At 35.0% G+C, this 23,569-nt stretch overlaps 1 protein-coding gene across 3 annotated transcripts in view; it reads left to right on the top strand.

Annotated features, from left to right (window-relative positions):
* Nucleotides 1–22,150, top strand: part of LOC148956260 (chondroitin sulfate synthase 1-like) — a 118,034-nt gene extending 95,884 nt beyond the window's left edge. For all 3 annotated transcript variants that reach the window (XM_089101187.1, XM_089101093.1, XM_089101142.1), the window contains exons 6-7: nucleotides 3,352–3,509; nucleotides 17,072–22,150. In XM_089101187.1, coding sequence (XP_088957313.1) covers nucleotides 3,352–3,509; nucleotides 17,072–18,481 — 1,568 coding nt within the window. In that variant the 3' untranslated portion in view covers nucleotides 18,482–22,150. The remainder of the gene's footprint in view (nucleotides 1–3,351; nucleotides 3,510–17,071) is intronic.
* Nucleotides 22,151–23,569: the final 1,419 nt, after the last annotated feature.

Raw genomic sequence — 23,569 nt, 5'->3', positions numbered from 1 at the left:
GGGTCACATTTTTAAAGTCGTTGCTTCCCATGAAGAGAAACACAACAACATCTCCAATTAATTATTTTAGCCATTACGTGTTTATGAGAAAAAGGTAATAAAAGTAGTTGCAGAAAGTAGTTGCTTCTCATGAAGAGAAGCATACTAGCCGCTCTCATAAAACAAATAGCCGTTTAGTGTTTAAGAGAAAAAGGTGTCAAAAGTGATTGCTTCTCATAAATGAAGCATACTAAAACTTCTCTTAATAAATAATTTTGGTCTTTTACTGTTTAAGAGAAGAAGGTAATAAAAGTGGTTGTTTCGCTGCTTAGTTTTCCCTTTGATTGATATGTGCGTAATCGCAAAAAACTCTACAGTTAATCAAGTAAATCAAGTTAATTACGTAAATCAAGTTAATTAAGTAAATCATGTTAATTAAGTAAATCAAGTTAATAAGTAAATACAGTTAATTAAGTAAATCAAGAAAAAAGAACTTTCATAAACTGCTGCTATAGATAGTTGTCAAAAGAAAAACCAATGCGGAGAAGCCATGTTCTTTTTCTCTGCTACTGCTACTGCTAACTAATTTACTGCAGTACTAAGCCGCCTGAGCACAGCTGCGAACGCTGCTCCTTCATTCCAATCCGTTCAAAGCCCCGTCCATTCTCTCATCCATTCTCTTTACCCCTTCTCCAGAATTCCAATTTTCTTTTAATCCTTCCTTATGATCTCTTCCCAGCCCGTTCGGGGACAACCTGCTTTTCATTTGTCCCTAGATGGAAGGCCGAAAAGTATGATCTTTGGCAATCTTTCCTGCTTCATCCGCAAAACATACCCTAGTCTTTACTTACCCTTAGTGTCTTACCACTAGTGTCTTCACTTACTATAATTATAAGTCAGCCCTTACCCTTGCCAAAATTTGGACAAGATATTGGACACAACTGAATGGGCTTCAGGATGATTTAAAATGCTGCTCCGATCAACTGAACATTAAAGAAGCCCCTAATTACCAGCAGCGCTTTGTTACTATTGTTTTGTTTTGATTTTTAAAGTGAAAAGTCAAGTTTAACTTTTAAGTGGACTAATACATGGCAAAAATGTAGTGGCTGCTATTTAAAAACTTTAAGCTATTGTATCGTTGTTGAAAATAAAAAGGTGTAACTCTCATTATCATGATTTACCCAACTAAAACTGTCCAAAATCAAAAGGTGTGTCCCAAATTATATAATTTTACTGGGAAGCGAAAATAAGGTATTTAAGCTTATTGTGAGAACATTTTTTTGTCGTGGTTTTAATAAGAAAAAAATTGGAAAAATTACAGTATGTAGCTGAAGAATGTGGTTTCATATTGGTACAAGATTATGGGTTGCAGTCTTTGAACTAAAGGAACTGAAGCGTTTTTAGTTTTTGTTCAAATCGTGGCTAATTCCCCTTGCCACCTGTGAATTAAATGTGTCTTTGCAAATGTGGCCAGTTTGATAAAGACTCACTGGAAAAAAATTGTTCGCTCCCTAATACATTTTCGAAAGAAAGTGTTTAATCGATCTAAAACAGAATTGTGGAGATGCAAGATGTATCTATTGAACAGTAAAACTTTCGTTAAAACTTATGAACAGTTTATGGAAAGACCCGTCTATTTCTACATATTTATTTTATGTTTGGTGATAGAATAATATTGAACTTGTCTTTATTTTGACTTATTTTTATTTATTTTTTACTTTTTTTTTAATTATTACCACCTGCTATGGCAGCCCGTGCGAACATATGCACAAGAAATAAACTGAAGCGAGTTGCATGTTGCACGAACAGATTCCGAAATTCTTTTGTTCTTTTTTTACAACCGTTTCTAACACTACGCCTATAACAGCTGTCTTGATTAAATGATTCATATTCTAATCTGGTGACGAATAGAGAAGAGAATTGAAAAAGAATTGCTGATCTTTTAGAGGGGGATAAATTTGAGCATTTTTGGACTTGAATAAAAATTTGCATAAGATTATTTGCGGCTCTCTATAGCATAGTGGTTATTATGTCTGCTTTTAACTCAGTAGGTTTTCAGTCCAATCTCATATTTCCTTTTGGGTACGAGAGTGTGAAGTATTTGTATTTTTTTTTCAGCTAATGTCTTAATTTTGTTGTGTCAAAAAAAAATTTGTTTGCGTAGTACATGTTTTTTTGAATTGCTTCTGTGAGCGAAAATAATTGGCTAATGATTGTTACCTTACATTTAGTTTCACTTACATTTAGGTAATGAAATTGAAATTAATAGCACTGGGTGAAAGTTTGGTATCTGTGTCATGACTTGCTATGGTTTTTAACAACCTTGATTCACCAAATAACTATAGAGGGGTCAGTGACTGCTTCCATCAATGAACAGAGAAAAACAGTTAGTTTTTATTTCCTATACCCAAAAATACCAAATCTGTAGCAGGTTCTTCTTAATTTTGTCAGAAATCTAAAAAACTGTCGTGTGGAAGTTGCATTTTTCTAACACATATTCAAAACTATCTAGTAGACCTTGACTATGCATTTATGCAGCAAATGAAAGGAAATAGTTTTTCCCCCTTTGATTGATATATTCGCAGTCGCAGAAAACTCTACAGTTACTTGGTAAATCAAGAAAAAAAAACTTGCAAAAACCAGTCTACCTCATGATACTAATATCGAATTTTTACTCTACTGCTAGTCTGCTATGGATACTTGTCAAATGAAAAACCAATGTGGAGAAGCCATGTTTTTTTCTCTACTACTGCTAACAACTTCACTGCAGAACCAAGCCGCCTGAACACAGCTGTGCAGGCTCCTCCTCCATCCCAATATATTCAAAGCGCCCCTCCTTACCGCCTCCCTGGAAGTTCCACTTTTCTTTAAATCCTTACGATGTCTTACTACCCCGTTCGGGGACGACCTGCCTTTCATTTGGCCCTAGATGGAAGGCCGAAAAGGACGATCTTTGGTAATCTGTCATCCTTCATCTGAAAAACTCACACTCTTTCTCTCATTATAGCCCTGGAAAGTAGGATAGAACCCCAGTTATCATACAGCTTGTGGATTGATAGACGGTCAGTCAAACGGGTACTCAATTCTATCCGTAGACAATTCCTGTGGAAAACATGTAAGAAATCCTTCTCCGTCTTCCGCAGCGCCAATGTTTCAGAATCATAGTTCATCACTGTAGCTTCCAGTATACTAATCTTGGTTCTCTATACCTTTTTGGATATAGATAGAAAAAATGTTAATTATATATATATATATATATATATATATATATATATATATATATATATATATATATAGGTATGGATGTTATAGATGATATATAGTTAATATTACAGATATATATAGATAGAAATTTACTGTGTTTTTCCTTAGGTTTTGATCCGTCTCTTACTAAGTTCAAACCAATCAACGAAACAATGATGATTCCCTGGGACTTTACTTCCCGTACATTATTTTCCGTTGCTCAACTTAACCCTAGAAGGAAGCTAGAAGGGGCTTTAAAGGAATCTATGGACGATATTGTGAGAGAGGTATATATGAATTTGAAACTAGTAAAGCCCCATTCACAGTGAGATTTTACTAATACAGACATTTAGCTAGCGCTAATTTTAGCCGATCCAAATGTTCCAGACTTTTGCAGCCAATCAGAAAATTCTATGAAAAATCTCATTGGGCCAAATTAACGCTAGCTGTAACTTGGTATTAGTGAAATAGTCTTTGTGAATGGGTTTTAAGACGAACCGTATTGTGAAATGAAGCTTAAGAAATGTCTCCATTATGGCCTTTTATGCAAATTTGCTCGTGTTTTCTCTGAAAGCTCCAGTCTTCATTGGTGCTTTTTATAGCTAAAAAGGCAAATCAGGCACATTTGAAGTGGCCTTTTCCTAGGAAAAGATAAATGCGGTGAACAAAAGGTTGTTTAATAAAGGCCATAATGAAGACAGAAGCTTTTTTTTTATTTGTAACCAGATCTCGAGAGCCAGTTTGTTCAACCCACGTTAAATTTGAGCTAATTTTATTTAAAGTAAATTGAAAATGGATCTTTTTATAAAACTTACTGCAATAAAATGAAATACAATGAACTAAAACTCTTTACATATTATTTAAAAAAAAAGAAACTCTTTACAGCCACGGCTACTGATAAAGGAGGCAAGAGGGTCAGTCAAGAATGGATTTATGTTCTGAATGGACTAGTGATACTCTGCTTGTTATTACACATTGAAAAATGGGCCAAAGAATGGTTCTGTGACCATTAATTTTACTGTTGGAAGCATAATAAATCTATTTCTTGGCTGTCACAAGTCAAAAGGCGTTGTGTGACATTTTCTGCCAAACTGATATTCATGGTCTACATTGTTCAATTTAAAACGTTCAATCGGGTGACTCGATTCATTTTGACAAAACGACCAAATTTAGCCACCCGGTCGTTCCCTACGCCAAGAGGAACAAACGTTTTTCTGAAACGGTGGAGTGGGTGTGAGGGGGTGAGGAATTGGACCGACAAGTTTTTTGGCCTTGATCGGTTTAAACCTTACATTCGTAAGTTTTTCTGCCCTAAGGAGCCTAATGAACAGAAAAAAAAATGTTTGGGGGCGCTGATGAATGGACTTTCCGTTATAAATTTTAAAAAAGAAGAATTTTCTTGCTTCAATTTTTGGTGGCCTGTGCCTCGGTTCTAAAAAGTATTTTGTACAGGAGGGTCCTATTTTAGGGAAAGGGGAATTAGTAATTCTTTTTTCTGCTTTGGTGTTTCTTGACCCAAGGACTTAAGGCATCAAGTTTCGTAACGATCAAAAAATTATGCTTTTCTAGAGCTCCATACCCGCAAACTACTTTTTTTATGCTAGATATTCCTTAGCCCAGGGACTTATTGATGAAAGCTTCAAACTTATCAGGGAAAAGAAGTTTTTTCCCTATTTCTGGGCCCCCTAGCATCCTTCTCCATCCCAACAAAGTTTTGGTCTTCTTATTCTAGACAATAATTCTTTGAAACTTAAAGCCAGCCGGGAAAAAGGGTTTTTAGACTATTTACGGAGGACACATTTTTGATCTTTTTGGGGCTCTGTGTTCGGGGAGGGGGGGGGCTCCAAAACTAAGATTTTAGCGTACACTATGGTCTCCTTTGCCGAGGGAATTGCAGTTTTAAGGCGTTCAAGCAAAAATTATTTTTTGTTCTGTGTCGAGGCACGTTTGGAGAAACTTATCTGTTTTTTTCCTATTTTTTCTGCATTGGGGATCCCTTAGCCCAGAGGCTTAAGGATAGTGTTTAAAGTGAATTGGGAAAAAAGTTTTGGAGTAAAGTGAAGCGAAAATCACGCTATGGACTTTAGAAGACTTCGGAGGGTGGTGAGGGCGGTAGCTCTGCTCTTATTTGTGGTAATATCTGTTCGTTTGAGTTAACTTGATTGTTCATTTTATTTTCTGTTTGTTTAGCGTTCATCTATTCGCGCATGCCAATATTTGTTATCTTTCTGTTTGATGTGAAAATTTACTTTAATGTATGTTTGTTTTGGATTCATTTATTTTATTTTTTCCACTCTCTGTTCTTCATGTTTGCTCGTTTTAAATATTAATGACTCTTTACTTTCCTGTGAAAATATTTTTGGGGATTTTTTTTATGTGAAATTGATTACAAAGTAAATCAAATAAACTCTAAGTTGCATAAAAATGTCTGTAAAATGGTCAGAGTTTTCCAAATCCGCGTGTCATGCAGCATTGCCAATTTCAAATGGCACTCTTCGTCTGGATAAGCTGAATTGCGTAGGCTATATTTATAAAGTTTAAAAACTTATATTGATGTTTTCAAAGTAAGAGGATCGCACTTAATCTATTTCTACGCCATGTATGTCAAACGATATTGAAACGACATTGGAATAATCAATATCTGCGCCAAACGATAATGAAAGAAGAAAAAAGTGCGTCCTATTTATATAATTTATATGAAATAAAATTAACTTTTAGTTTACAGAGATTAGTGGTAGATGGCAACTTCTTGGGATGGTGTACAGAGGGAGGCATTGAAAGGATCGAGATGGAAGAGTGTGCGTAGCTGTGTTGGCCTCAGGCGGCCTGGTGCTGCAGTGAGTTGTCAGTAGTAGTTGTAGTAGTGGTGGTATTTCTTCAAATTTACGAGAACCAAATTATTTGCTTACCGTTTTGAATGTTTATTTATCTCTTTTTCTTCTCTTGAATATTTCTGATTTTGTCGGCTGATATTGTTTCTTGTTGATCTGTGCTGCATGTTCAAGCAAACATACGCTATTCGATCTATAGCTTCGAAGATATAAGCTACCCAGTTGCGGTATTTCTTCCAAGAACAAAATCGTGATTATAATGGAATGTAGGATCAAATAAATGAGGACCTTTAATTACTTAAGTAAAAAGTGAAAAAAATTTCCATGACTTTGGGCGTTTTGATAGGAAATCAATACCTCGCTTCTTAGAATTATTTTGTTAACATACGATGAAACGGCTATGTCGTCTCCCTAGTTAATTAAATCATGCTTAAGTTTAAAAAATTAAGTCATCTAAACCATTACATTCAACATTGTATTACATTTAAATCATAAATCAAGTTAATTGCATTAAATCATTACATCTTGAATAAAAAAACAAATAAATAAAACTTCTGATGCACACACAGAAAAAACTCTGTATACAGGAGTTATGATCTACTTTAAAGGTCAAATAGCTTTTAATTTCCCATCTGCAAAAATAGCATGCAATGTCAAATGGGAAAAAAAAAACAGATAAAATATCGTTTTCGAAGCTGAATTGCTACATTTATTGCATCGTAAATCATATGAATACCTGCAGATTGTGTCTTTTTCTTCCCAGTAGTGCATCTGTACTGTTAGCATCAATTTTTTTGTTTTTTTTTCGGTACTTTTTGTATTATACTCTGTTCCCGTCGTCATTTTTTATTTGGTTTTTATTCTTCTTTTTCTTATAAGCTTTTTCTCCACTTATAATTCCACTTTATTTCACTTTTTTATTCCACTTATAAACATTTTCTTTCATTATAAAAATGATGATTAAAGACGTTTAATCATTTGATATTTCACCTTCAAATAAAAGAAAATTTATTGATAAGTCCGGTTTCTTTTTTGTTTTATTTTTGTCTTTTCTTTCTTCCTTAGAAATTGAGCCTGAATCCGTGTCCTCATTTGAAGGGATATAATCGTATTTAGGCTACTAACTCAGTGTAGAAGTTCAAAATCAAAATGTACCGAGTGGTTATTTTAAAAATATTGATTGATTTTCGCCAAAGCTGGTGTTCGATGACTTCGAAGTTATTGATCATAATTTTTACACTAATATTGTAATATAGATTCCAAATACAGTATATTAGATAAAAATCAAAATATCGATATCGAAATATAGTAGTGTCAGTATCAAACATCAAAATCTATTAGTCCAAATCAAAATACATTCCAAAATCAAAATATACTAGATACATAGCTAACAAATAGTGCTTGATTTTCATCAAAGCTTTTATTTATGGGTTTTTGTGGTTATTGACTAAAAATTTTATGTTGATATTGCAATACGGAGATCTAGATCAAAATAAGTCGAGTATTTATTTAACAAAATGTGTTTAATTTAACCAAAATAGCTCCCTAATATGTAGACCAGTAGTTCTGGCCCGTAAAACTTCAACGCAGACACCTAACATAAAATTATGTTTTTTTCTACTTATTTGTTTTCTGCTCCGGCTGGTTCAAATTTTATGAATTATTTTTTAGTTCTAAATACATTTTATTTCTATCCATTTATAATATAATGTTGAGAACTCCTAATTCTGAGGGGAGCTCCCGCCCCTCCATATCTATCCTTTGCGCGAAAGTCTAGTTTTTGCGTAAAATGTTTTAAAATGAAAATTGCCTCTGAAGAAGGGGAGCCATAAAGAATTTTAAAGATAGCCTGAAATGCCAAACATGCAGTTTTGTGTTTTCTATATTTATTTAGGGGGGGGGGGATTCATATAAATGGAAGATGCCCACAATGAGGGATTCTGAATACCTTATCCACTACTAAGCCAACTTATGTTGCTTATTCGTCTTTTTTTTCCATAGTTTTTATTATTCTTTTTCCTATTCTCCTTTTTTCCTTATAAAATGTTTCTTTCGCTGTAAAATTGATGAATAAAGACTGTTTTATCTCTTGTTATTTCCCTTTCTAATAAAAAAAATATATATCGATATGTCTAAAATATATCTGATTTCTTCTTATTTTTCCTTTTTTTGCGGCAAGATAAAAAGTAGAAGATGTTATTTTCTGATCTCAAACTTTTCCTTATCTTGCTTCCTTAGAAATTGACCCACCTAGAATAGAGTATCAGAATAGAACCAACTTAGTCGGGTAATATTGAAAACCCGCATCCGGATTTAAATAATATTTGTCCCGCAAAGAATAACTGGATAATCTAAAAGGGTACGAAGGAATCACTAATGTCAGGAAAGGTATCCAAGCAAGGATTGGGTATTCGTTACCCATGATCGGGTCTCCGCATGGTCCATCGTTACTTACATCACTAGCAATATCCCAAACATAATAACTAAGGTGATTAATTGCAAGCCCCTTGGTATTGTTTGAAGTATCTTTAAATCCAAAGCAGCAGAAAAATTAATCAATCTTATTCCAAACATTGTCCATATGATTCAAATTGTGGAATTACACTTCTTTAGGCTTTAATTTCTAGATAAAATGTACTGAATAATACTCTTTGAGTTTGGGATTACTGATAGGCTATGAAATCTTTCGTGTTGAGTCGTATAGGTAACTCCAACGTTGATGTTTCCGCTACCACACAGTGTCCCACACTGTAAATCAATGTACACTTCCTTGTCATCAAGTTAAGCGCTCCCCCTGTGCTGGCTCCTATTCAGGTACTAAAGAATCATCCAGCATTGCTCTTTAAGTGTGATAGCTCATGTCGTGACCCATGTATCCCCCTATTATTTGTTTCCATTGCGAACCTGTTAAAGCCGCTGTTGCCCAAAGCAAACACAACAGTTTTCGTCAGTTTTTATTTTCCATGTGATCAGTAAAATCTCAATTTTATTCCATTCGATTTCCATAGCTTGCCGCACGCTATAACAAATGATGAATGAGCTAGACCCGTCCCGCAGTGAATAATAGCTGGCGACCTTAATACTCACATTACTACTTCTTCTGGTCGTTGCGAGATTCAGATGACTCTCAGAGTCTTTGATTTTGCTTACCAGCTAGCTATCATATTTTGTATAAAAAAAAAAAAAACTTTGCTTTTTACATATATCTCTAATTTTGGAAGCTCGATATCGAAACTTGATCATGTGATAGTGTCGTGCCCCTAGATTATTCTAACGATAGTTGATGTTGGTGACGAAAAATCAGTGATATGAATTGGCAATTGTACTGTTCGTTGAAATTTTCTTTTGTTATTAGTATATGTATCGGTCCGTCGACTAAAAAGTAAAACTGGAAGTATGTAAATGTCGCTGTATATATTACTGCCCTATATTATGGCTTATCATATATTAGAGTTCCACATAAAGAAAGAAAAACGAGCAAAAATGGGGTTTTTTATAGGCCAAATGAAAGTACTGAAATTTTTTTTTTTTTTAATTTCTCAAAAAGTCTTTATCTAGAAATCCTAAACTCATACTTAAAAGAATTTTCAGCAATAGCCTTAATTTGATGAAAATCAGCATAAGAAAGCGTACATAATATTTCTCGCTCTAGCCTGGAAATATCCTGATTTAACCGGTAGCGCTTGCTTTTGCAATCTCTAGTAACATGATTCAAAATACCAAACCCTACACGTTCTGTAAATTGCCGTTCGTTACGTGTGTTTAAGGGAAGTGAATGTTGCATTGACTTGGGTAAAATACGGTTCATTTTACAATTATGAAGAAAATACTGTTGATTAATCAAATTACCTTTTTTTCTCACAAGAGATATGAATGTAGTGACAACATTGGTAGAAAGCTCCCCATAAGCATGACGAAGATAATTTCTTAAACCACATTGGCCTGACATCACATAAAGAAAGAAAAACGAGCAAAAATGGGTTTTTTTTATAGACAAAGACTTTCTGAGAAATAAAAAAAAAAAAAATTAATTAGTTTCATTTGGCCTATAAAAAACTCTATTTTTGCTCGTTTTTCTTTCTTTATGTTATGTCAGGTCAATGTGGTTTGAGAAATTATCTATTATAGTTCCATACCTCCTTCTGAAAATAGTTTTTTCTCTCAAGTTCTCGTCCTCCTCTAAGTCCTCCTGTGCCTCGTCTCAAGTACAAGTAAGTAAGTAATTAATAATACAAACAATTGTTTCAACTCCCAGTGTCAAGTCCACGTTAAATAGTTGTTATCATCAAATTGTGAGCCTCTTTAAATTATCTGCTAGCATTGCTGTGCCTACTAAGCGTATCTATTTTAGTGCCAGAAGGTCTTTCTGGAATGTCAAGCCTGAAACGAAGAAATTGAAAGACAAAGCTCAATTGTTAGCTATGCATAATGGAATGCTTGTAATCTTTTCAAAAGGACAAAAAAAATTCCAAGTCTTGGTTGTAAAAGGCTACAACCAACGTCTTCATACGTCTTCATCGTCAAAAAATTCCAAGTCTTGGTTGTAAAAGGCTATGTGGTCTGCGTGTTCCGTATAATTTTTTAACCTGGAATCAAGCGGCAACAATAAGTGTTGCCTTAAGAGTCAGTCTAAATTCTTGGTAAATTCACTGCTTGGTTTCATGGTTTATATGATTCATTGTTTAGCTGTTACCTTTTTCAGTTATGAAACCTAACGTTTTCCCTAAATCTATTAAGAAAATTTATGACGCTTTTAAAATAGTTACAGTATTCGTTTTTTAAGCGGTGATAATGACGGTGTTTGTTTTAATTATTTCACGGTGATCATTCTGGCCTGTTCAAACACACGATTGTTATTCTATATGTGTTTATGTCGGTTATCTGGTGGGTAATGTTACGTCTTGTTTGAAGACCCTGATGCTTGTTCAAGTAACCGCTTCATTACAAAGCGTAAAAAAAAAATAATTTTTGGAAATCTTCCAGGCTTTTCCAGCTGAATTAGACTAATTTTGATGCTCTGAGTCTGAAAATGACCTTGTTTTTCTCAATTAGGTCAGAATTCTTTGCTATAGAAATTTTAAAAAAAATCAGTTTTGTGTAAAAAAAGCAAATTTCAACAGATCATCAGCTGAGAAACCCCTGACTATTCATTCTTATCGTTTTCCTCAAAAAATAACCGTCAGCATATTCAAATTTAATTTTTATTTACTTCATCAAAATCGATAAGCATAATTCATAACAGTAATAGAAGAATGAGCGTTGCATGACACAAAGTTTTAGAGTTCACAGCATAAATTGGTGTTTCTTTGATTCCCGTGCGTGAGCAGCTGCTGTGTTGTCTATCTTCAGCAACCAGCAGTAGTCTACTATCATGACTGTATCCCATCTTCCCTGGTACCTCTCCTTAATTTGGTGCAAGTCCTGGTGGAACCTTTCTCGCTGCTCGTCGCTCATCACCCCAAGGTTTCAGGGAACTTCTCTATGTGTGAGAACAGTAAATGAATCTTTATACTCATCAAATACCCGAGTTTTGGGAAGGCCTCTATCATGCTCCTGACGAGTATGGCGTGGTTTGCTGCCTTCGTGTTCCCCGAGAAGTTGTTCACCATGTGCACAACCAATTTCCACGCACCACACTCTAGCGTTTTCATTGAGCTTTCGAACTTTGTGTCCTATAGGAGTTCCCGTATCTGTGGCCCATCGAAAATGCCGGCTTTGAACTTCTCAATGGTCAGGAAAGGATCAGCACAGGTAGGTGAAGCACCTCCCATTCTTATCCAGAGTGCGTGTGAACTGCTTCATTAATCCAAGCTTCTTGTGTAGCGGTGGGATCAATATCTTCTCCCAGTCAACAAGAGTTTCGTTTATAATGTTTCTCACCCCAGTTACTAACAACTCTGGTGCCAGCCACCCTTTCTTTACATAGTGCTGGGATCTGTCTTGACTGTTCCACATACATATAAAGCATGGTTACCTCACGAACCCGTACTGCTGACCAAGTAAAAAGTTCATCGTCTTGAATCAATACAGGTGGTCCACTGGTGATGCTCATATTAGATTTTGTCGAGCACAGAATTCACTGCTTCATACATTTCTTTGGGAGTTAGGGACTGCACAATAGGGATTGAGGTTAATTTGTTCCTGTCGGGGAGGAGCACAATCTCAAAGAGCGCTAATCCCTTGGATCGTATGGAGGAGAGACAAGTTTACCGAGAATACTCGCGATATTTCGGTAGTACGCAAGTTTTTACTCATTACAGAAGAACCACATATAGTCCGCATATCTTCTGTGACAAAAATTGATATATTCGTTTTCACCAAATAAATTTTTTTTTTGGGTCCGGAGGCCAACAGCTTTAAGCAAGTCTTCGGAAGGCTGAGATCCCGAACCAAATCATTAAGCTCACATTGTGAAAAGGGCCGCAGACTATCTTGTTCTTTATACTCCTCTTCTGTGTATCCTCCCTCACCTGCACTGGTGGCCTTGTCGTCACCGTCGGGAAGCTCTGTGAGTTGCTGGTATAGGGGTTTTTTGCAATGAGCAACTGGACAGTGGGCAGATGGAAGGTCGGAGTACTGGAGGCTGTGTCTATTCTTCTAGTTGAAGCCAGTAGTATTGATAGCACAGAAGCAACAATCCGATGCATGGTCTAATGGCTCTCTCCTAACCATTGGAGTCCCAACCTTCCGTGAAGTGCTCGCGCCATGTGTCCACTGCTGGAGATATTCCACACACGTCTTGCAAACGTTGTGCAGTGCCCAGGACTTATCTTGGTCACCCAGTTTGACTTCAAAGTAAGCCTCTTAGGCACGTTTTACAAATCCTACGATGTTTCTACTGTCCACTGACAGCGTTTAATCTCTGCAGATGTTGCAGAAAACGTCAGGATCCTTCCCGCATGATCGTCATGCTGAAGCCATATCGATCAAGTTGAAGAAATAGAAAAATGCAGGTTAATGTCAGACAGCGAAATTTAGAATCAATTTGATTGGCTAAGGGTTAATTAAATGACCTTGCAATCACGCATACACGAATGCAAAAACCCCTGATATTAGCATATGTATAGCTTGTCAGGTATGCCTATGGCTGTATCTCAAAAAGTTGACCTGATAGAGAAAAATGAATGTGATATTCGGATTCAGAACACCAACATTAGGGTAAATCGGATGAGAAACCCCTGGCGATTTTTTGGCTGTTACCCAGTGATTATTAAATAAAAACAAAAGTTTTTTTAAACTGAAAGTAAGGAGCGACATTAAAGCTTAAAACGAACAGAAATTATTCCGGGTATAAAAGGGGCTGTCCCCTCCTCAGCTTCTCGCTCTTTACGCTAAAGTTTTTTTATTGTTTTAAAAAATAGAGTTTGTGAGAAAGAGCCAAACTTTAGCGTAAAGAGTGAGGTGTTGAGGAGGGGCCAGCCCCTTTCATATTCGGAATAATTTCTGTTCGTTTTAAGTTTCAATGTCGCTCCTTATTTTCAGTTTAAAAACTTGTTTTTTTAATTTAATTTCTAAACGTTTTTGAATTAACGCGATTTTGATCTTGGCTCACCTTACATGAATAATTAAAACGAAATTTGCATATTAATTTTACTTTTTTTTGGCTAAGTGGCTTTCTCGAAAGTTGTTTGATTTTATTTACGAACATTTTTATTAGTAATAAATATACGTATCTTGCGTAACGAACTACTATATTCGTATATTCTTATTACGTATATTAGGGGGTTCACCCCCTAGTCAATACCTCGCATTTTACGCTAAAGTTCGAATTTTTTCTAATTCTTTAAGAATGACCCCTTAATCACAAAGGCCGTTAATTAGAATAAATAGCTTTTATGAAAGTACTAAAAAAACTTTAGCGTAAAGAGCAAGGTTTTGACTAGGGGGCGAAGCCAATCACAGACGTAATAGTTTCTTTTTGTTTTAAGTTTTGATGTTGAAAAGTTTTTCAGTTTAAAACTTGCTTTTTTTATTTAATTTCTGATCGTTTTTTTAAATAATGCTGGGAAATCCGGCGCCTCCTTCATAACAATGTCCCTTAAGAAAACAAATAAACACGCATCCGTGATCTTTCTTTTTGCAAAAAAATGCAAAATTCCACATTTTTGATGATAGGAGCTCGAAACCATTATAGTAGGATTCTCTGATACACTGAATCTGTTGGTATGATTTTCATTAAGGTTCTATGACTTTTAGGGGCTGTTTCCTTCTTTTTTCAAAAATAAGGCAAATTTTCTCAGGCGCGTAACTTTTGGTGGGTATGACTAAACTTACCGAAACTTATATATTTGAAATCAGCATAAAAATGCGATTCTTTTGACGTATCTATTGGTATAAAAATTCCATTTTTTAGAGTTTCGGTCACTATTGAGCCGGGTCGCTCCTTACTTACAGTTCGCTACCATGAACTGTTTGATTTCATGGTTTTATGTAAAGTTCTTGTATATATTTTTCTCACTGACATTATAAGGAAGTATAATTTCATTTTTTCTTCAGATTGGTTTTAGGAACAGAGTGGGAGGGGTTTAGGAACACGCAGGCCCGATATATCCTGAGTTTGTTGATGAAGTCCAAGTTTGATCATTTTATTATTCACATATACATGCATACATTTGACTAAGCCAATGGGAATACGACCTCGAAAAACTAGGCCTAGACAAAGATAAAATGACAAATAACGCTACAGTACAAAGATAAGCACAAAGACAAAGATACAATATTACAACAGACACGTGAAAGCAGCAGCTAACCCTGGATTCATAATTGAATATCAAAGTTTCATTATTATTAAATATGGATTATCACTAGAAGATAATCAAGAGGCATTTTTTTGAACCAGAGCAAAATAAATTTATCTTCTTTGATAAACACTAAATAAAAGATAGTTTTGAACTAAATACAATTTAAGGTTATTTATGTAAATTGATAGGTTATAAAGTAAGTTTATCGATAAGGTCCTTGTGAGCATTCCATCGCCGGGCTATCGAGACAGTCGGAGTGAATTTAGAACTCTCAGTACGATACTTGTCAATATCGATACTCTTTTGAAAGATCATCTGATCATCTGACACCGTTATTCCTTCGTAGGAATCAAGTTTATATTTCAACTGTCCGAGAGAATAGCAATTAAAAATAGGCTCACTCAAAGCCTAATTTTCTCTCCATAGGCTTTTAAGTATATTCATGGCTAATATTCACCAGTCTTTTTATGTTCTCCAAGATATTCCAATAAGTTACATAGCTAATGTTGGTGATGTTTTGTTCGTAAGCTTGACTAAAGTGATTCTCTTTGAAAACGTATGCCTGTTAGTTTATGCGTTAAATAAAATTGGCCTTAACGTAAATCTATCCAAGAGCGATTTAGGGTTTTTAATGAGCCCAGCTCAAGGGAAATCTGGTTGACCGGTTTTGGGTTGCTATACTCTTAATTCCTGTTGAAAAGCTGAAGTAGCACCATACATCTTTCGAAATAATCTTACTTTGGCGTGTTCTGATGTTATCAGTAATGCAGTATGAAATTTAAATACTAGAATTTTTTAACTGGGGGGATTCAGCTGGTTGGTTTTTGCTCTAGTTTACGCTAGTTTTCAGCCATCGTCCATCTTAGCTGTTTCTTGAATTTAAAAAAAACAAAAAAACATCTTGAATGCATAGTCTGAGGCATTTTAAGTTCTATACTTTTTTTTCTGAATTTACAAAGACGATGTAGTAATCGGAAAATTATAAAATGGTTACATGTTAGGGTCCCCTCCTTGAAACTTTCCAACCTGTCGAATTAAATGGTGAAAAGGGAGACCGTTACACTTAGTTCTGCGGAGGCCGCGTATTGTTTTTTTCTGCTTTGATGATGGTTGGTTTGTTTGTGCTGTTGCTGCTGGTTTGCTCTTATTTTGTGTCTATTTTTTTCTTTTCGTTTTTTTTCTGGTTTTGGTGTTTTTGGTTTTCGTTTCTTTTTTGTTTTGTTTTTTTACACCACAGTGTGTTTTACTATTTTACGCAAAAGCATTCGGTCAACTTTTTATGGACACTACAAGAACCTTCTGTGCCTTCCCATTTGGACAGGAAACACAAAAATATTTTCTAAGTGCGGTATCGCCAACCCATTTTATCGATGTGGTATATTACCGTGTCCGGTTTGCAAAGCCGTTTGAAAGAAGCAAACCTCTGCTGCATGCTAAAACAATTTTAATAGCTTTTTCATCGTTATTTTGCTGTATTTAAGGATTGTATATTTTTGGTATTTTCTTGTCCTTTCTTTTTCCTTCTTCCTTTTTTTTGTTTCTCAGTTTTTTTGTAGCATTTTGGCCCTAGTCGAGCCAAAATTTCTGTTTTGTGCCACAACATAATAAAAATTGACACTTTTTTGCGGTACGATCTCTTTTGTTACTTTGTGAGGTCTTTATGATCCTTCATTTTCATTCGAAAAAGCCCTCCCTAGATATTGAACGATCCCTTCTTCAATACAATCAAACAAATAAATATGCATCCGTTACCAAATTCCTTGGAAAAATTTCAGAATTTCGTCTTTATGTCTATAGAAATTTTGGAGCATTAAGGTTAGGGCTCTTTGACATGCTAAATTTGGTAGTGCGGTTATACCATTTTTTTTATGCTAGCAATTTTCAAAGACTAATTTTAAACTTAATGAAAATTTATTATATTCACAATCATCGTAAAAAAACAGATTCTATGGGCGTATATGTTGCTATCAAAAATTCTTTGTTAAGAGTTTTACTTATTACTGGCACGGGTCGTTCTTTACTTAAAGTTTTTTTTTGCCCTGGGCTGTTTCATAGTGTGTATATATTATTTTCATTTTTTTACGAACTTCAGGAAAGAGATTGATGGATCTTCTTCATAAACTAAAAAATAATAATATTTTGTGGATTCTTTAGAATTCTTTAGTATTTAATTTGTTTTCTTACGTCTGTGTTATTTCTTAAGTATTTGCCAAGGGTTTTGTATGGAACACCCAATTTTCTGAGGTTACTCATTGATTATTCTTTTCTTCTTTTCAGATAATGGAATCAATAAATAAAGTTTCAAAGGAGCGAGGTCGAATCATAGATTTCAAAGATTATTTGTATGGATACCATCGTGTTACTCCTCTCTATGGAAGTGATTATGTATTAGATCTCCTTTTGGTTTACAAAAAGTATCGTGGGCGTAAAATGACCGTGCCCGTACGTCGCCACTCTTATCTTCAACGATCCTTTTATAAGGTGGAAACAAGAGAAATTACATGTCAACCCGGTGCTGGCCGATTAAATTCATGTGATAAGCTTGTTTACAACTCAGACCTTTTATTGACAGGTCATATAAACTCAAGAAAGCAGGGTAGAAAACTACTTGATGATGAAAATGCAGAAGTTGGGAAAATACGAAAGCTTAGAGAAGAGAGTATGGATTACTACGCGGATTTAGAAAAAGAATACCCTGAAAATAAGCTGGTGCTTAAACAGAGCGATATTCAGCAGGAGCAAGAAGCCAGGAAAGAGTATCAAGAGCACAAATTGGAGGAAAAGCAAGAATATCCGGAACATAAAGAAGAGAAAAAAGAGGAAGACAACCATATTGGCGATGATGAATATGATGATGAACCGCTACACTTTACTGCTAATGAAGAAATACATTTTGTTGTGCCTTTGAGTGGTCGAAATCGTGTGTTTGAAAGATTTTTGAAAAACTATGAAACAGTTTGTCTTGTTTCTAATGAACCCGTTCAGTTAGTGTTGATATTATATCCTGATCCCAAGGATCCGCAGTCAAAAAGTTTTGTATTTGACCTTGTTCAAACTATGAAAGATAAATATACAAATTTTAAAGTGAAAGTGATTGAACCAGAAGGCGCTTTCTCTAGGGGTGTTGCCCTTGAACGGGGGGCTAGTGATTGCCCAGATGATGCTCTTCTCTTTCTAGTTGATGTTGATATGAGTTTCACTACCGAATCTTTAGAAAGAATTCGTTTGAACACTATAAAACACAAGCAAATTTATTTTCCAATAGTGTTTAGTGAGTTTGACCCTTCAAGTGTTTATCGTAAATCAGAATCTCCTGATCATTTTTTAATATCTGAAAATAGTGGTTATTGGCGGTTTTTTGGGTATGGAATAGTTAGTTTATATCGTTGCGATTTGACATTTATTGGGGGCTATGATACATCTATCACTGGGTGGGGTAAAGAGGATGTTGATTTGTTTGATAAAGCTGTCAAGAGTAATTTGACTGTATTCAGGTCTGCAGATCCGGGCTTGACTCATGTCTTTCATAAGGTTGAATGTGATAATGGATTAGAGCTTAAGCAAAGAGAAATGTGCCTTAATTCCAAAGCTAATACTTATGTAGACCAAAGAGTCCTTGCCCAGTTCTTGAAAAAGGATAAGGATTTTAAAGAGTTCCTAGCCAAACCTCATTTAGAAGGTAGATGACTCATTGATAATGTTAGCCTACTCATCCTTTTAGTAACAGCACCCAAGTCGCCATTTTTTTCTTCTAATTTTTAGGAAAGTAGTAGAATCAGGTAAATGAAACTTTCAGGAATCAGTTCAAATATCAAATCCTGAAAATCTCTGAAAGTTTCATTGACCTAGCTCGTGTACCAATTGTTGAATATTCAGTAAGGTTCTCGGAAACGTGACTGTTTGTCTTATATAAATTGTTAACGGTAGTTCAGAGGGTTTTTACCGAGTTTATGCCTACTTAAGGTGGAAAAATGGTCTATGTGTATATTAAAACAGTTATCTAGATCTATGAACAGCAATTGTTTTTGTAGATTCAACAAAGCCAATGTAGATCCAATATTTAAAAAAGAAATCCTGATTATAATTTAAAGTGTGATTCTACTCAAGTTTCAATTCTTTAGTGTCCATGGTCAAATCCTGTAGGTATTGTTGTGATATTTTGTTGCGGAGGGGGCTGATACTTCAAAGATTTTTTACGGGGGTGGGGGGGAGAGCTACCTTTCAAAACATCCCCAAAGATATTATCAGCTTTAAAAATCCTGATCCCAGTCTAATCTTACTTTTTTGTGGACTGTTTTGTAGAATTGTCCTAAGGAAGCAATAAGGACGCATGTCGAAAATACATCGCAATCAAATAAAACCTGCTCTCTCGTGCTACACTCATTGAGTGGGGTAGATCCAAATTGTTCGTTATGTGGCTCATCACGAAAATTGTGCACATAAAATGTATACTCCTGAATTTTTTTTTTCTGGAAAAAGTCTTATCATCTCTTTTTCTTAATTCTTTAGTGATAATCATGATGCGCTGCCGTTGGCTATCCTCATTTTTATCGTTTGAATATCTTAAGTTTCGACCATAACCACGATTGGAGCCTTTGGCTCTCCCACATGCTCCTAAGATGAGGAAAAAACTTTTCTGATTTTGTTATTCTACTATCTATGCTACCCCGTTGGGATTTTTCTTTTCTCTCTGTCACTATTTTTCTTTTTCAATAAGGCTGTTTAAATAAGGCTTTTATCTTATCAGTAATTTTTTTAAAATAATTTTACTGATAAAACTGCAAACGTAATTGATACAATGAGCAAAATATTTCTGTTTTCTCATGCCAAACACTTGTGCCTCTAGAAGCCATCACTATGTGCCGAATTATTAATTTTCTAATATTCTCATAGCCTACTGTCTATTGGCCCATGCTGGCCAGACCTTTATGGGGTTGCCTCTCTAGTGCATCAAACAATGGCGTTTTTAAACCAGTGTCCAGATTTGTGGGCGCATTTGATTCTTCCTCTTCAAATTTACTTGAGAACGAAGATCTTTGGACGTTTTTAAGTTATTGGCGTGTACCATGAATTGAGAAAAATAAACATTTTTTCTCAATGGCCTAAGAGTGCCCAAGGAAGTTTTTTTTAGAGGAGTTGTAGTTACGGAGGAAAGAGACATAAGAAGGCGATTTACCAAGTTGATGTCACTTTTTGTGGACATTTTTCACATTTTGCGTAATTTTGATTATTAAAGCGGACAAACGTCCCATTGCCCTACCTTAATTGTTCCCCCTTTTTGGGGGTGCATTTGTCCGTAGGTTTTTGTCCCGCCCTCCTTAGATTTTGGAAATCACCTTCTTTTGGTATTTTCACTGAAAGATACCCTTTTTTAATACTTCAATTGGGAAATAAGCCCAATTGTTCACCTATATGTTTTGAAAAATATCCCCCCCCCACTCCAATGCCTTTTTTTAATTGGTACAATTGCCTTTAAGCTCATGGGGTGAGATTACACCTGCAATTCTTACATGCTTACAGCAGCAACCTCCTGCAAACAGAATTATGTTTTTACTCATTCAGTAGATATATTGTAAACTTCTCGAAAACATCAGATTCCTCAAATCCCAGCTATTATTTTGTAGTGTTTCTACTAGTTATTGCTTTATTTGGAAGGAAAGAAATTTTTTAGTTAACATTTATGTTGTCTTTGTTCCTCCATTTATTCGTATGTTTCATGGTGGGTAGAAGGGTGAAAACTCTAGTAGTATCTGAAACCTTCTGGAGACGGTATGTGCTAGTTGAAATGTTTTCAAGAAGCTGTTACCATAACCTTGTTGCAGTTTCAAACTGCCTGGGGCTGACACACATCACCTGCGGTAAATCTATAGGCATTATGATTTTTTTTTTTTTTTTGAAACTTGATATATTCTGCGTTCTAAACCTTAGCACCAGGGGCGTAATAAGCTATGGGGCAGGAGGTGCACTGTCCCCTCCAGACCTCAGTTTACCCCCACCCCAAACCCCAAATCGACCCCCCAGCTGAAATTTAGTTTATTCAAAAATCTTGTCAAAACTAAGATAAGCCTGCATAATTCAGAGAACTGGTCAGTTTTATTCAATATTTCTCTGCGTTTATGGTGCTATTTGGCTCATTTTTCAGTTTTCACTGTCATACTCAATTGATCTGGGAAGATTTGAACCACATTCCCCCTCCCCCCCTCCCAAGATTTTGACGAAATTACGCCCCTGCTTATCACGTTCTATTGACTAGCTCTATCTGTAGTTCCGGTATTTGTTTTGTTCTCAAGGTATTTTTTTTTTTTTTACTTTTTACAAAAAATTATATACATATACATAAAAATAAATATACATAAAATTTTTTTTTTACTTTTTACAAAAAATTATTACAAAAAATTATAATTATTATATATAAAATTATTTTACAAAACATTAAAAATTATATTATATGCCTTTTTCTGGCTTATTAGGAAATGCAGCTTTTATTATCAAAATTCTTCTGTTGTACCTTTAATCCGAAAAAAAAAACCTTGAAGCAAACATTTTCTTGGTCATGACAGACAAAAAATTTGAACTGCATTTTTTTTTTTGTCACTGCTGTAAAATTTTGTGTCATGTAACATAAGGAATTTTGATTTACCGCAGTAGATATGTAGAATACCGTTGTATCCTGTATAATGCTCATTTTCAAACGACCTTCAACGTGTCTTGTAGAAGGTTTTATGTGATTTTTCGAAGCAAGTATCTTTTATAAATCTGAAGTATATAAAGCAGGCACGACCTTATTTCAGGGTACCGAACATTCCAGGGAGGGAGGGGGAGATTATTAATTTGAAAATTTAATTGATAAATGAATCACATTAAAAATGGGGTTTGTGAAATTATGGAAAATATTGGAATTTTGGAGCGTTTAACCATGTCCTTCACAGAGGTGGTTTTAGGGAAGGAACAGAGGGGGCGCTTGCCCCGGGTGCAGAGATTTTTTGTTATTGAGATAAAGTAGAGGGTGCAGTTAATAAATAAATTTTTTTAATTAATTAATAAAATAAAAACAATTAAATAATAATTAAATTTTAAAATCATAATAATTGAAATAATAAATTGAAATAATTTGGTTCACAAATGAAAATTTGGTTAAAATTTGGCCTGAAAATTTTGTGGGAAACAGGGGAAGGGCGCTAATCAAGATTTTGCCCGGGCGCAAGAGAGGCCAGAACCGCCGCTGGTCCTCCATCGCATACGTATTTATTACATACTCAAGAAATTTCAATTTTTGTCAATTTTTACTTGGTAAATTTTTTACTCCCATATTGTGTTTCTAATTGTGACGCACAAATAAATATTTTCGGTTTATTATGATTGCTTTGTAGCTTAATTTGTCTTTATCTTCCCTTTTTTTTTGCATCTGAGCAACTTATGCTCGCAAAGTGGCCCAACGAGAAAACATTAGCCAAATAATAAGAATAACTTATAAGATTAAAAAAAGACGTTAGTGTCTAAGAACAAAAAATCACCAAGGAACGTCTGATGTTTCTTGGTGTTTTATTCGTGTAATAATTAGGAAAAATCGGTTTAATCAGTGTAGCTGGCAAAATTAGTGTAGGAATAAGCATCTCATCTTAGTTTCTGAAAAAAAAATAACAATTGTAAAGTTTGAAAAATTGCCAAGAGACGCCATTGGTTAGATGTGATTGGTGATTTTTCGGCTCTAGCGCCAGTCCCTGCTCTTGGAAGCCACCTACACTCTTTGATGTTAGGCCTATTCGAACTCGGTTCTGGAAGCGTTTGTCTCGGCTTTTGGATATCATTTTTCTTTACGAACTGTCGCGAGAGAACATCCTTTCTATTTAAAGATAACACTTCTAGAAAAAAGTAGTTATAAGTCATTACTGTTGAGTTATATATCTCAATAAGTATTTTCAAAATGAACCATAAAAGATTAATTTGGGAAACACCCAGGAGTTTTTTGGGGAAAAATAACATAGTCGTCCGACAAGACTTTGGTACTAAGACCGTACTTGGATAAAGAGCCCTTAGAAAATTAGAGTCATTAGAACATTAGGATAAAGAGCTCTAGATAACATTCTCCTCGAAATGAAATCCTTGATAGGTCCCTGCAATTAAGGAGATTATTTCTTCTGAAAATTAGACGCCTTGCTTAATTTACGGTTTTTTACGAAGTGATTGGTTTGTTGGAAAGCGAGACATAGCAAAAAAACACAACAATTTTCTAGTTTTTTTTTTCTTCGAGATTTGCTCACCTTTGGACTTCTTTCACAGTAAAGCCTCTACACACACACCCGGAAAAAAAAAATTGTGTATACGTGCCCGCATTCGAAGTAGCGCGGCCAAATTAAATAAATAAATGTATCGACTTAATTATTTTTGTGGTTCGTGCTTTTTTAAGGAACAATGTATGTGTTTCGCTCAATGTACCATATGCTTGATTTATTATGTTTACTGATATAATTTTACCTTTTTAATTAAACTTCAGCGTGCTGTAATTTTAAACCGAAGCTTGGATAATCAAGTTGTTTTGTTTTTTTTTAATTGGATTCTTTTTGTAAGAAGTTTGTGAAATAAATTTGCAAAAGGGAAGAAATTCTTGTGACTTTTTTAACCATTTTATTTAATAGTTCCTTGAAAGGCAGTAACATATCCACACATTTATGAACTCAATAATTCCAATGAGCCTCGTAATTCCTTGGAAATTCCAAATGTTGTTAATGAGACGTCGATCAGGGAAGGGGGATCTTCCATCTCCCTAGATTGAAA

Source organism: Artemia sp. Qi Xiang Cuo, chromosome 1 (genome assembly GCF_049724085.1).
Source record: "Artemia sp. Qi Xiang Cuo chromosome 1, ASM4972408v1, whole genome shotgun sequence".
In the NCBI taxonomy this organism is placed as follows: Eukaryota; Metazoa; Arthropoda; class Branchiopoda; order Anostraca; family Artemiidae; genus Artemia; species Artemia sp. Qi Xiang Cuo.
The sequence above is the reverse complement of the archived record's forward strand: the minus strand, read 5'-3'. Positions and strand labels throughout refer to the sequence as shown.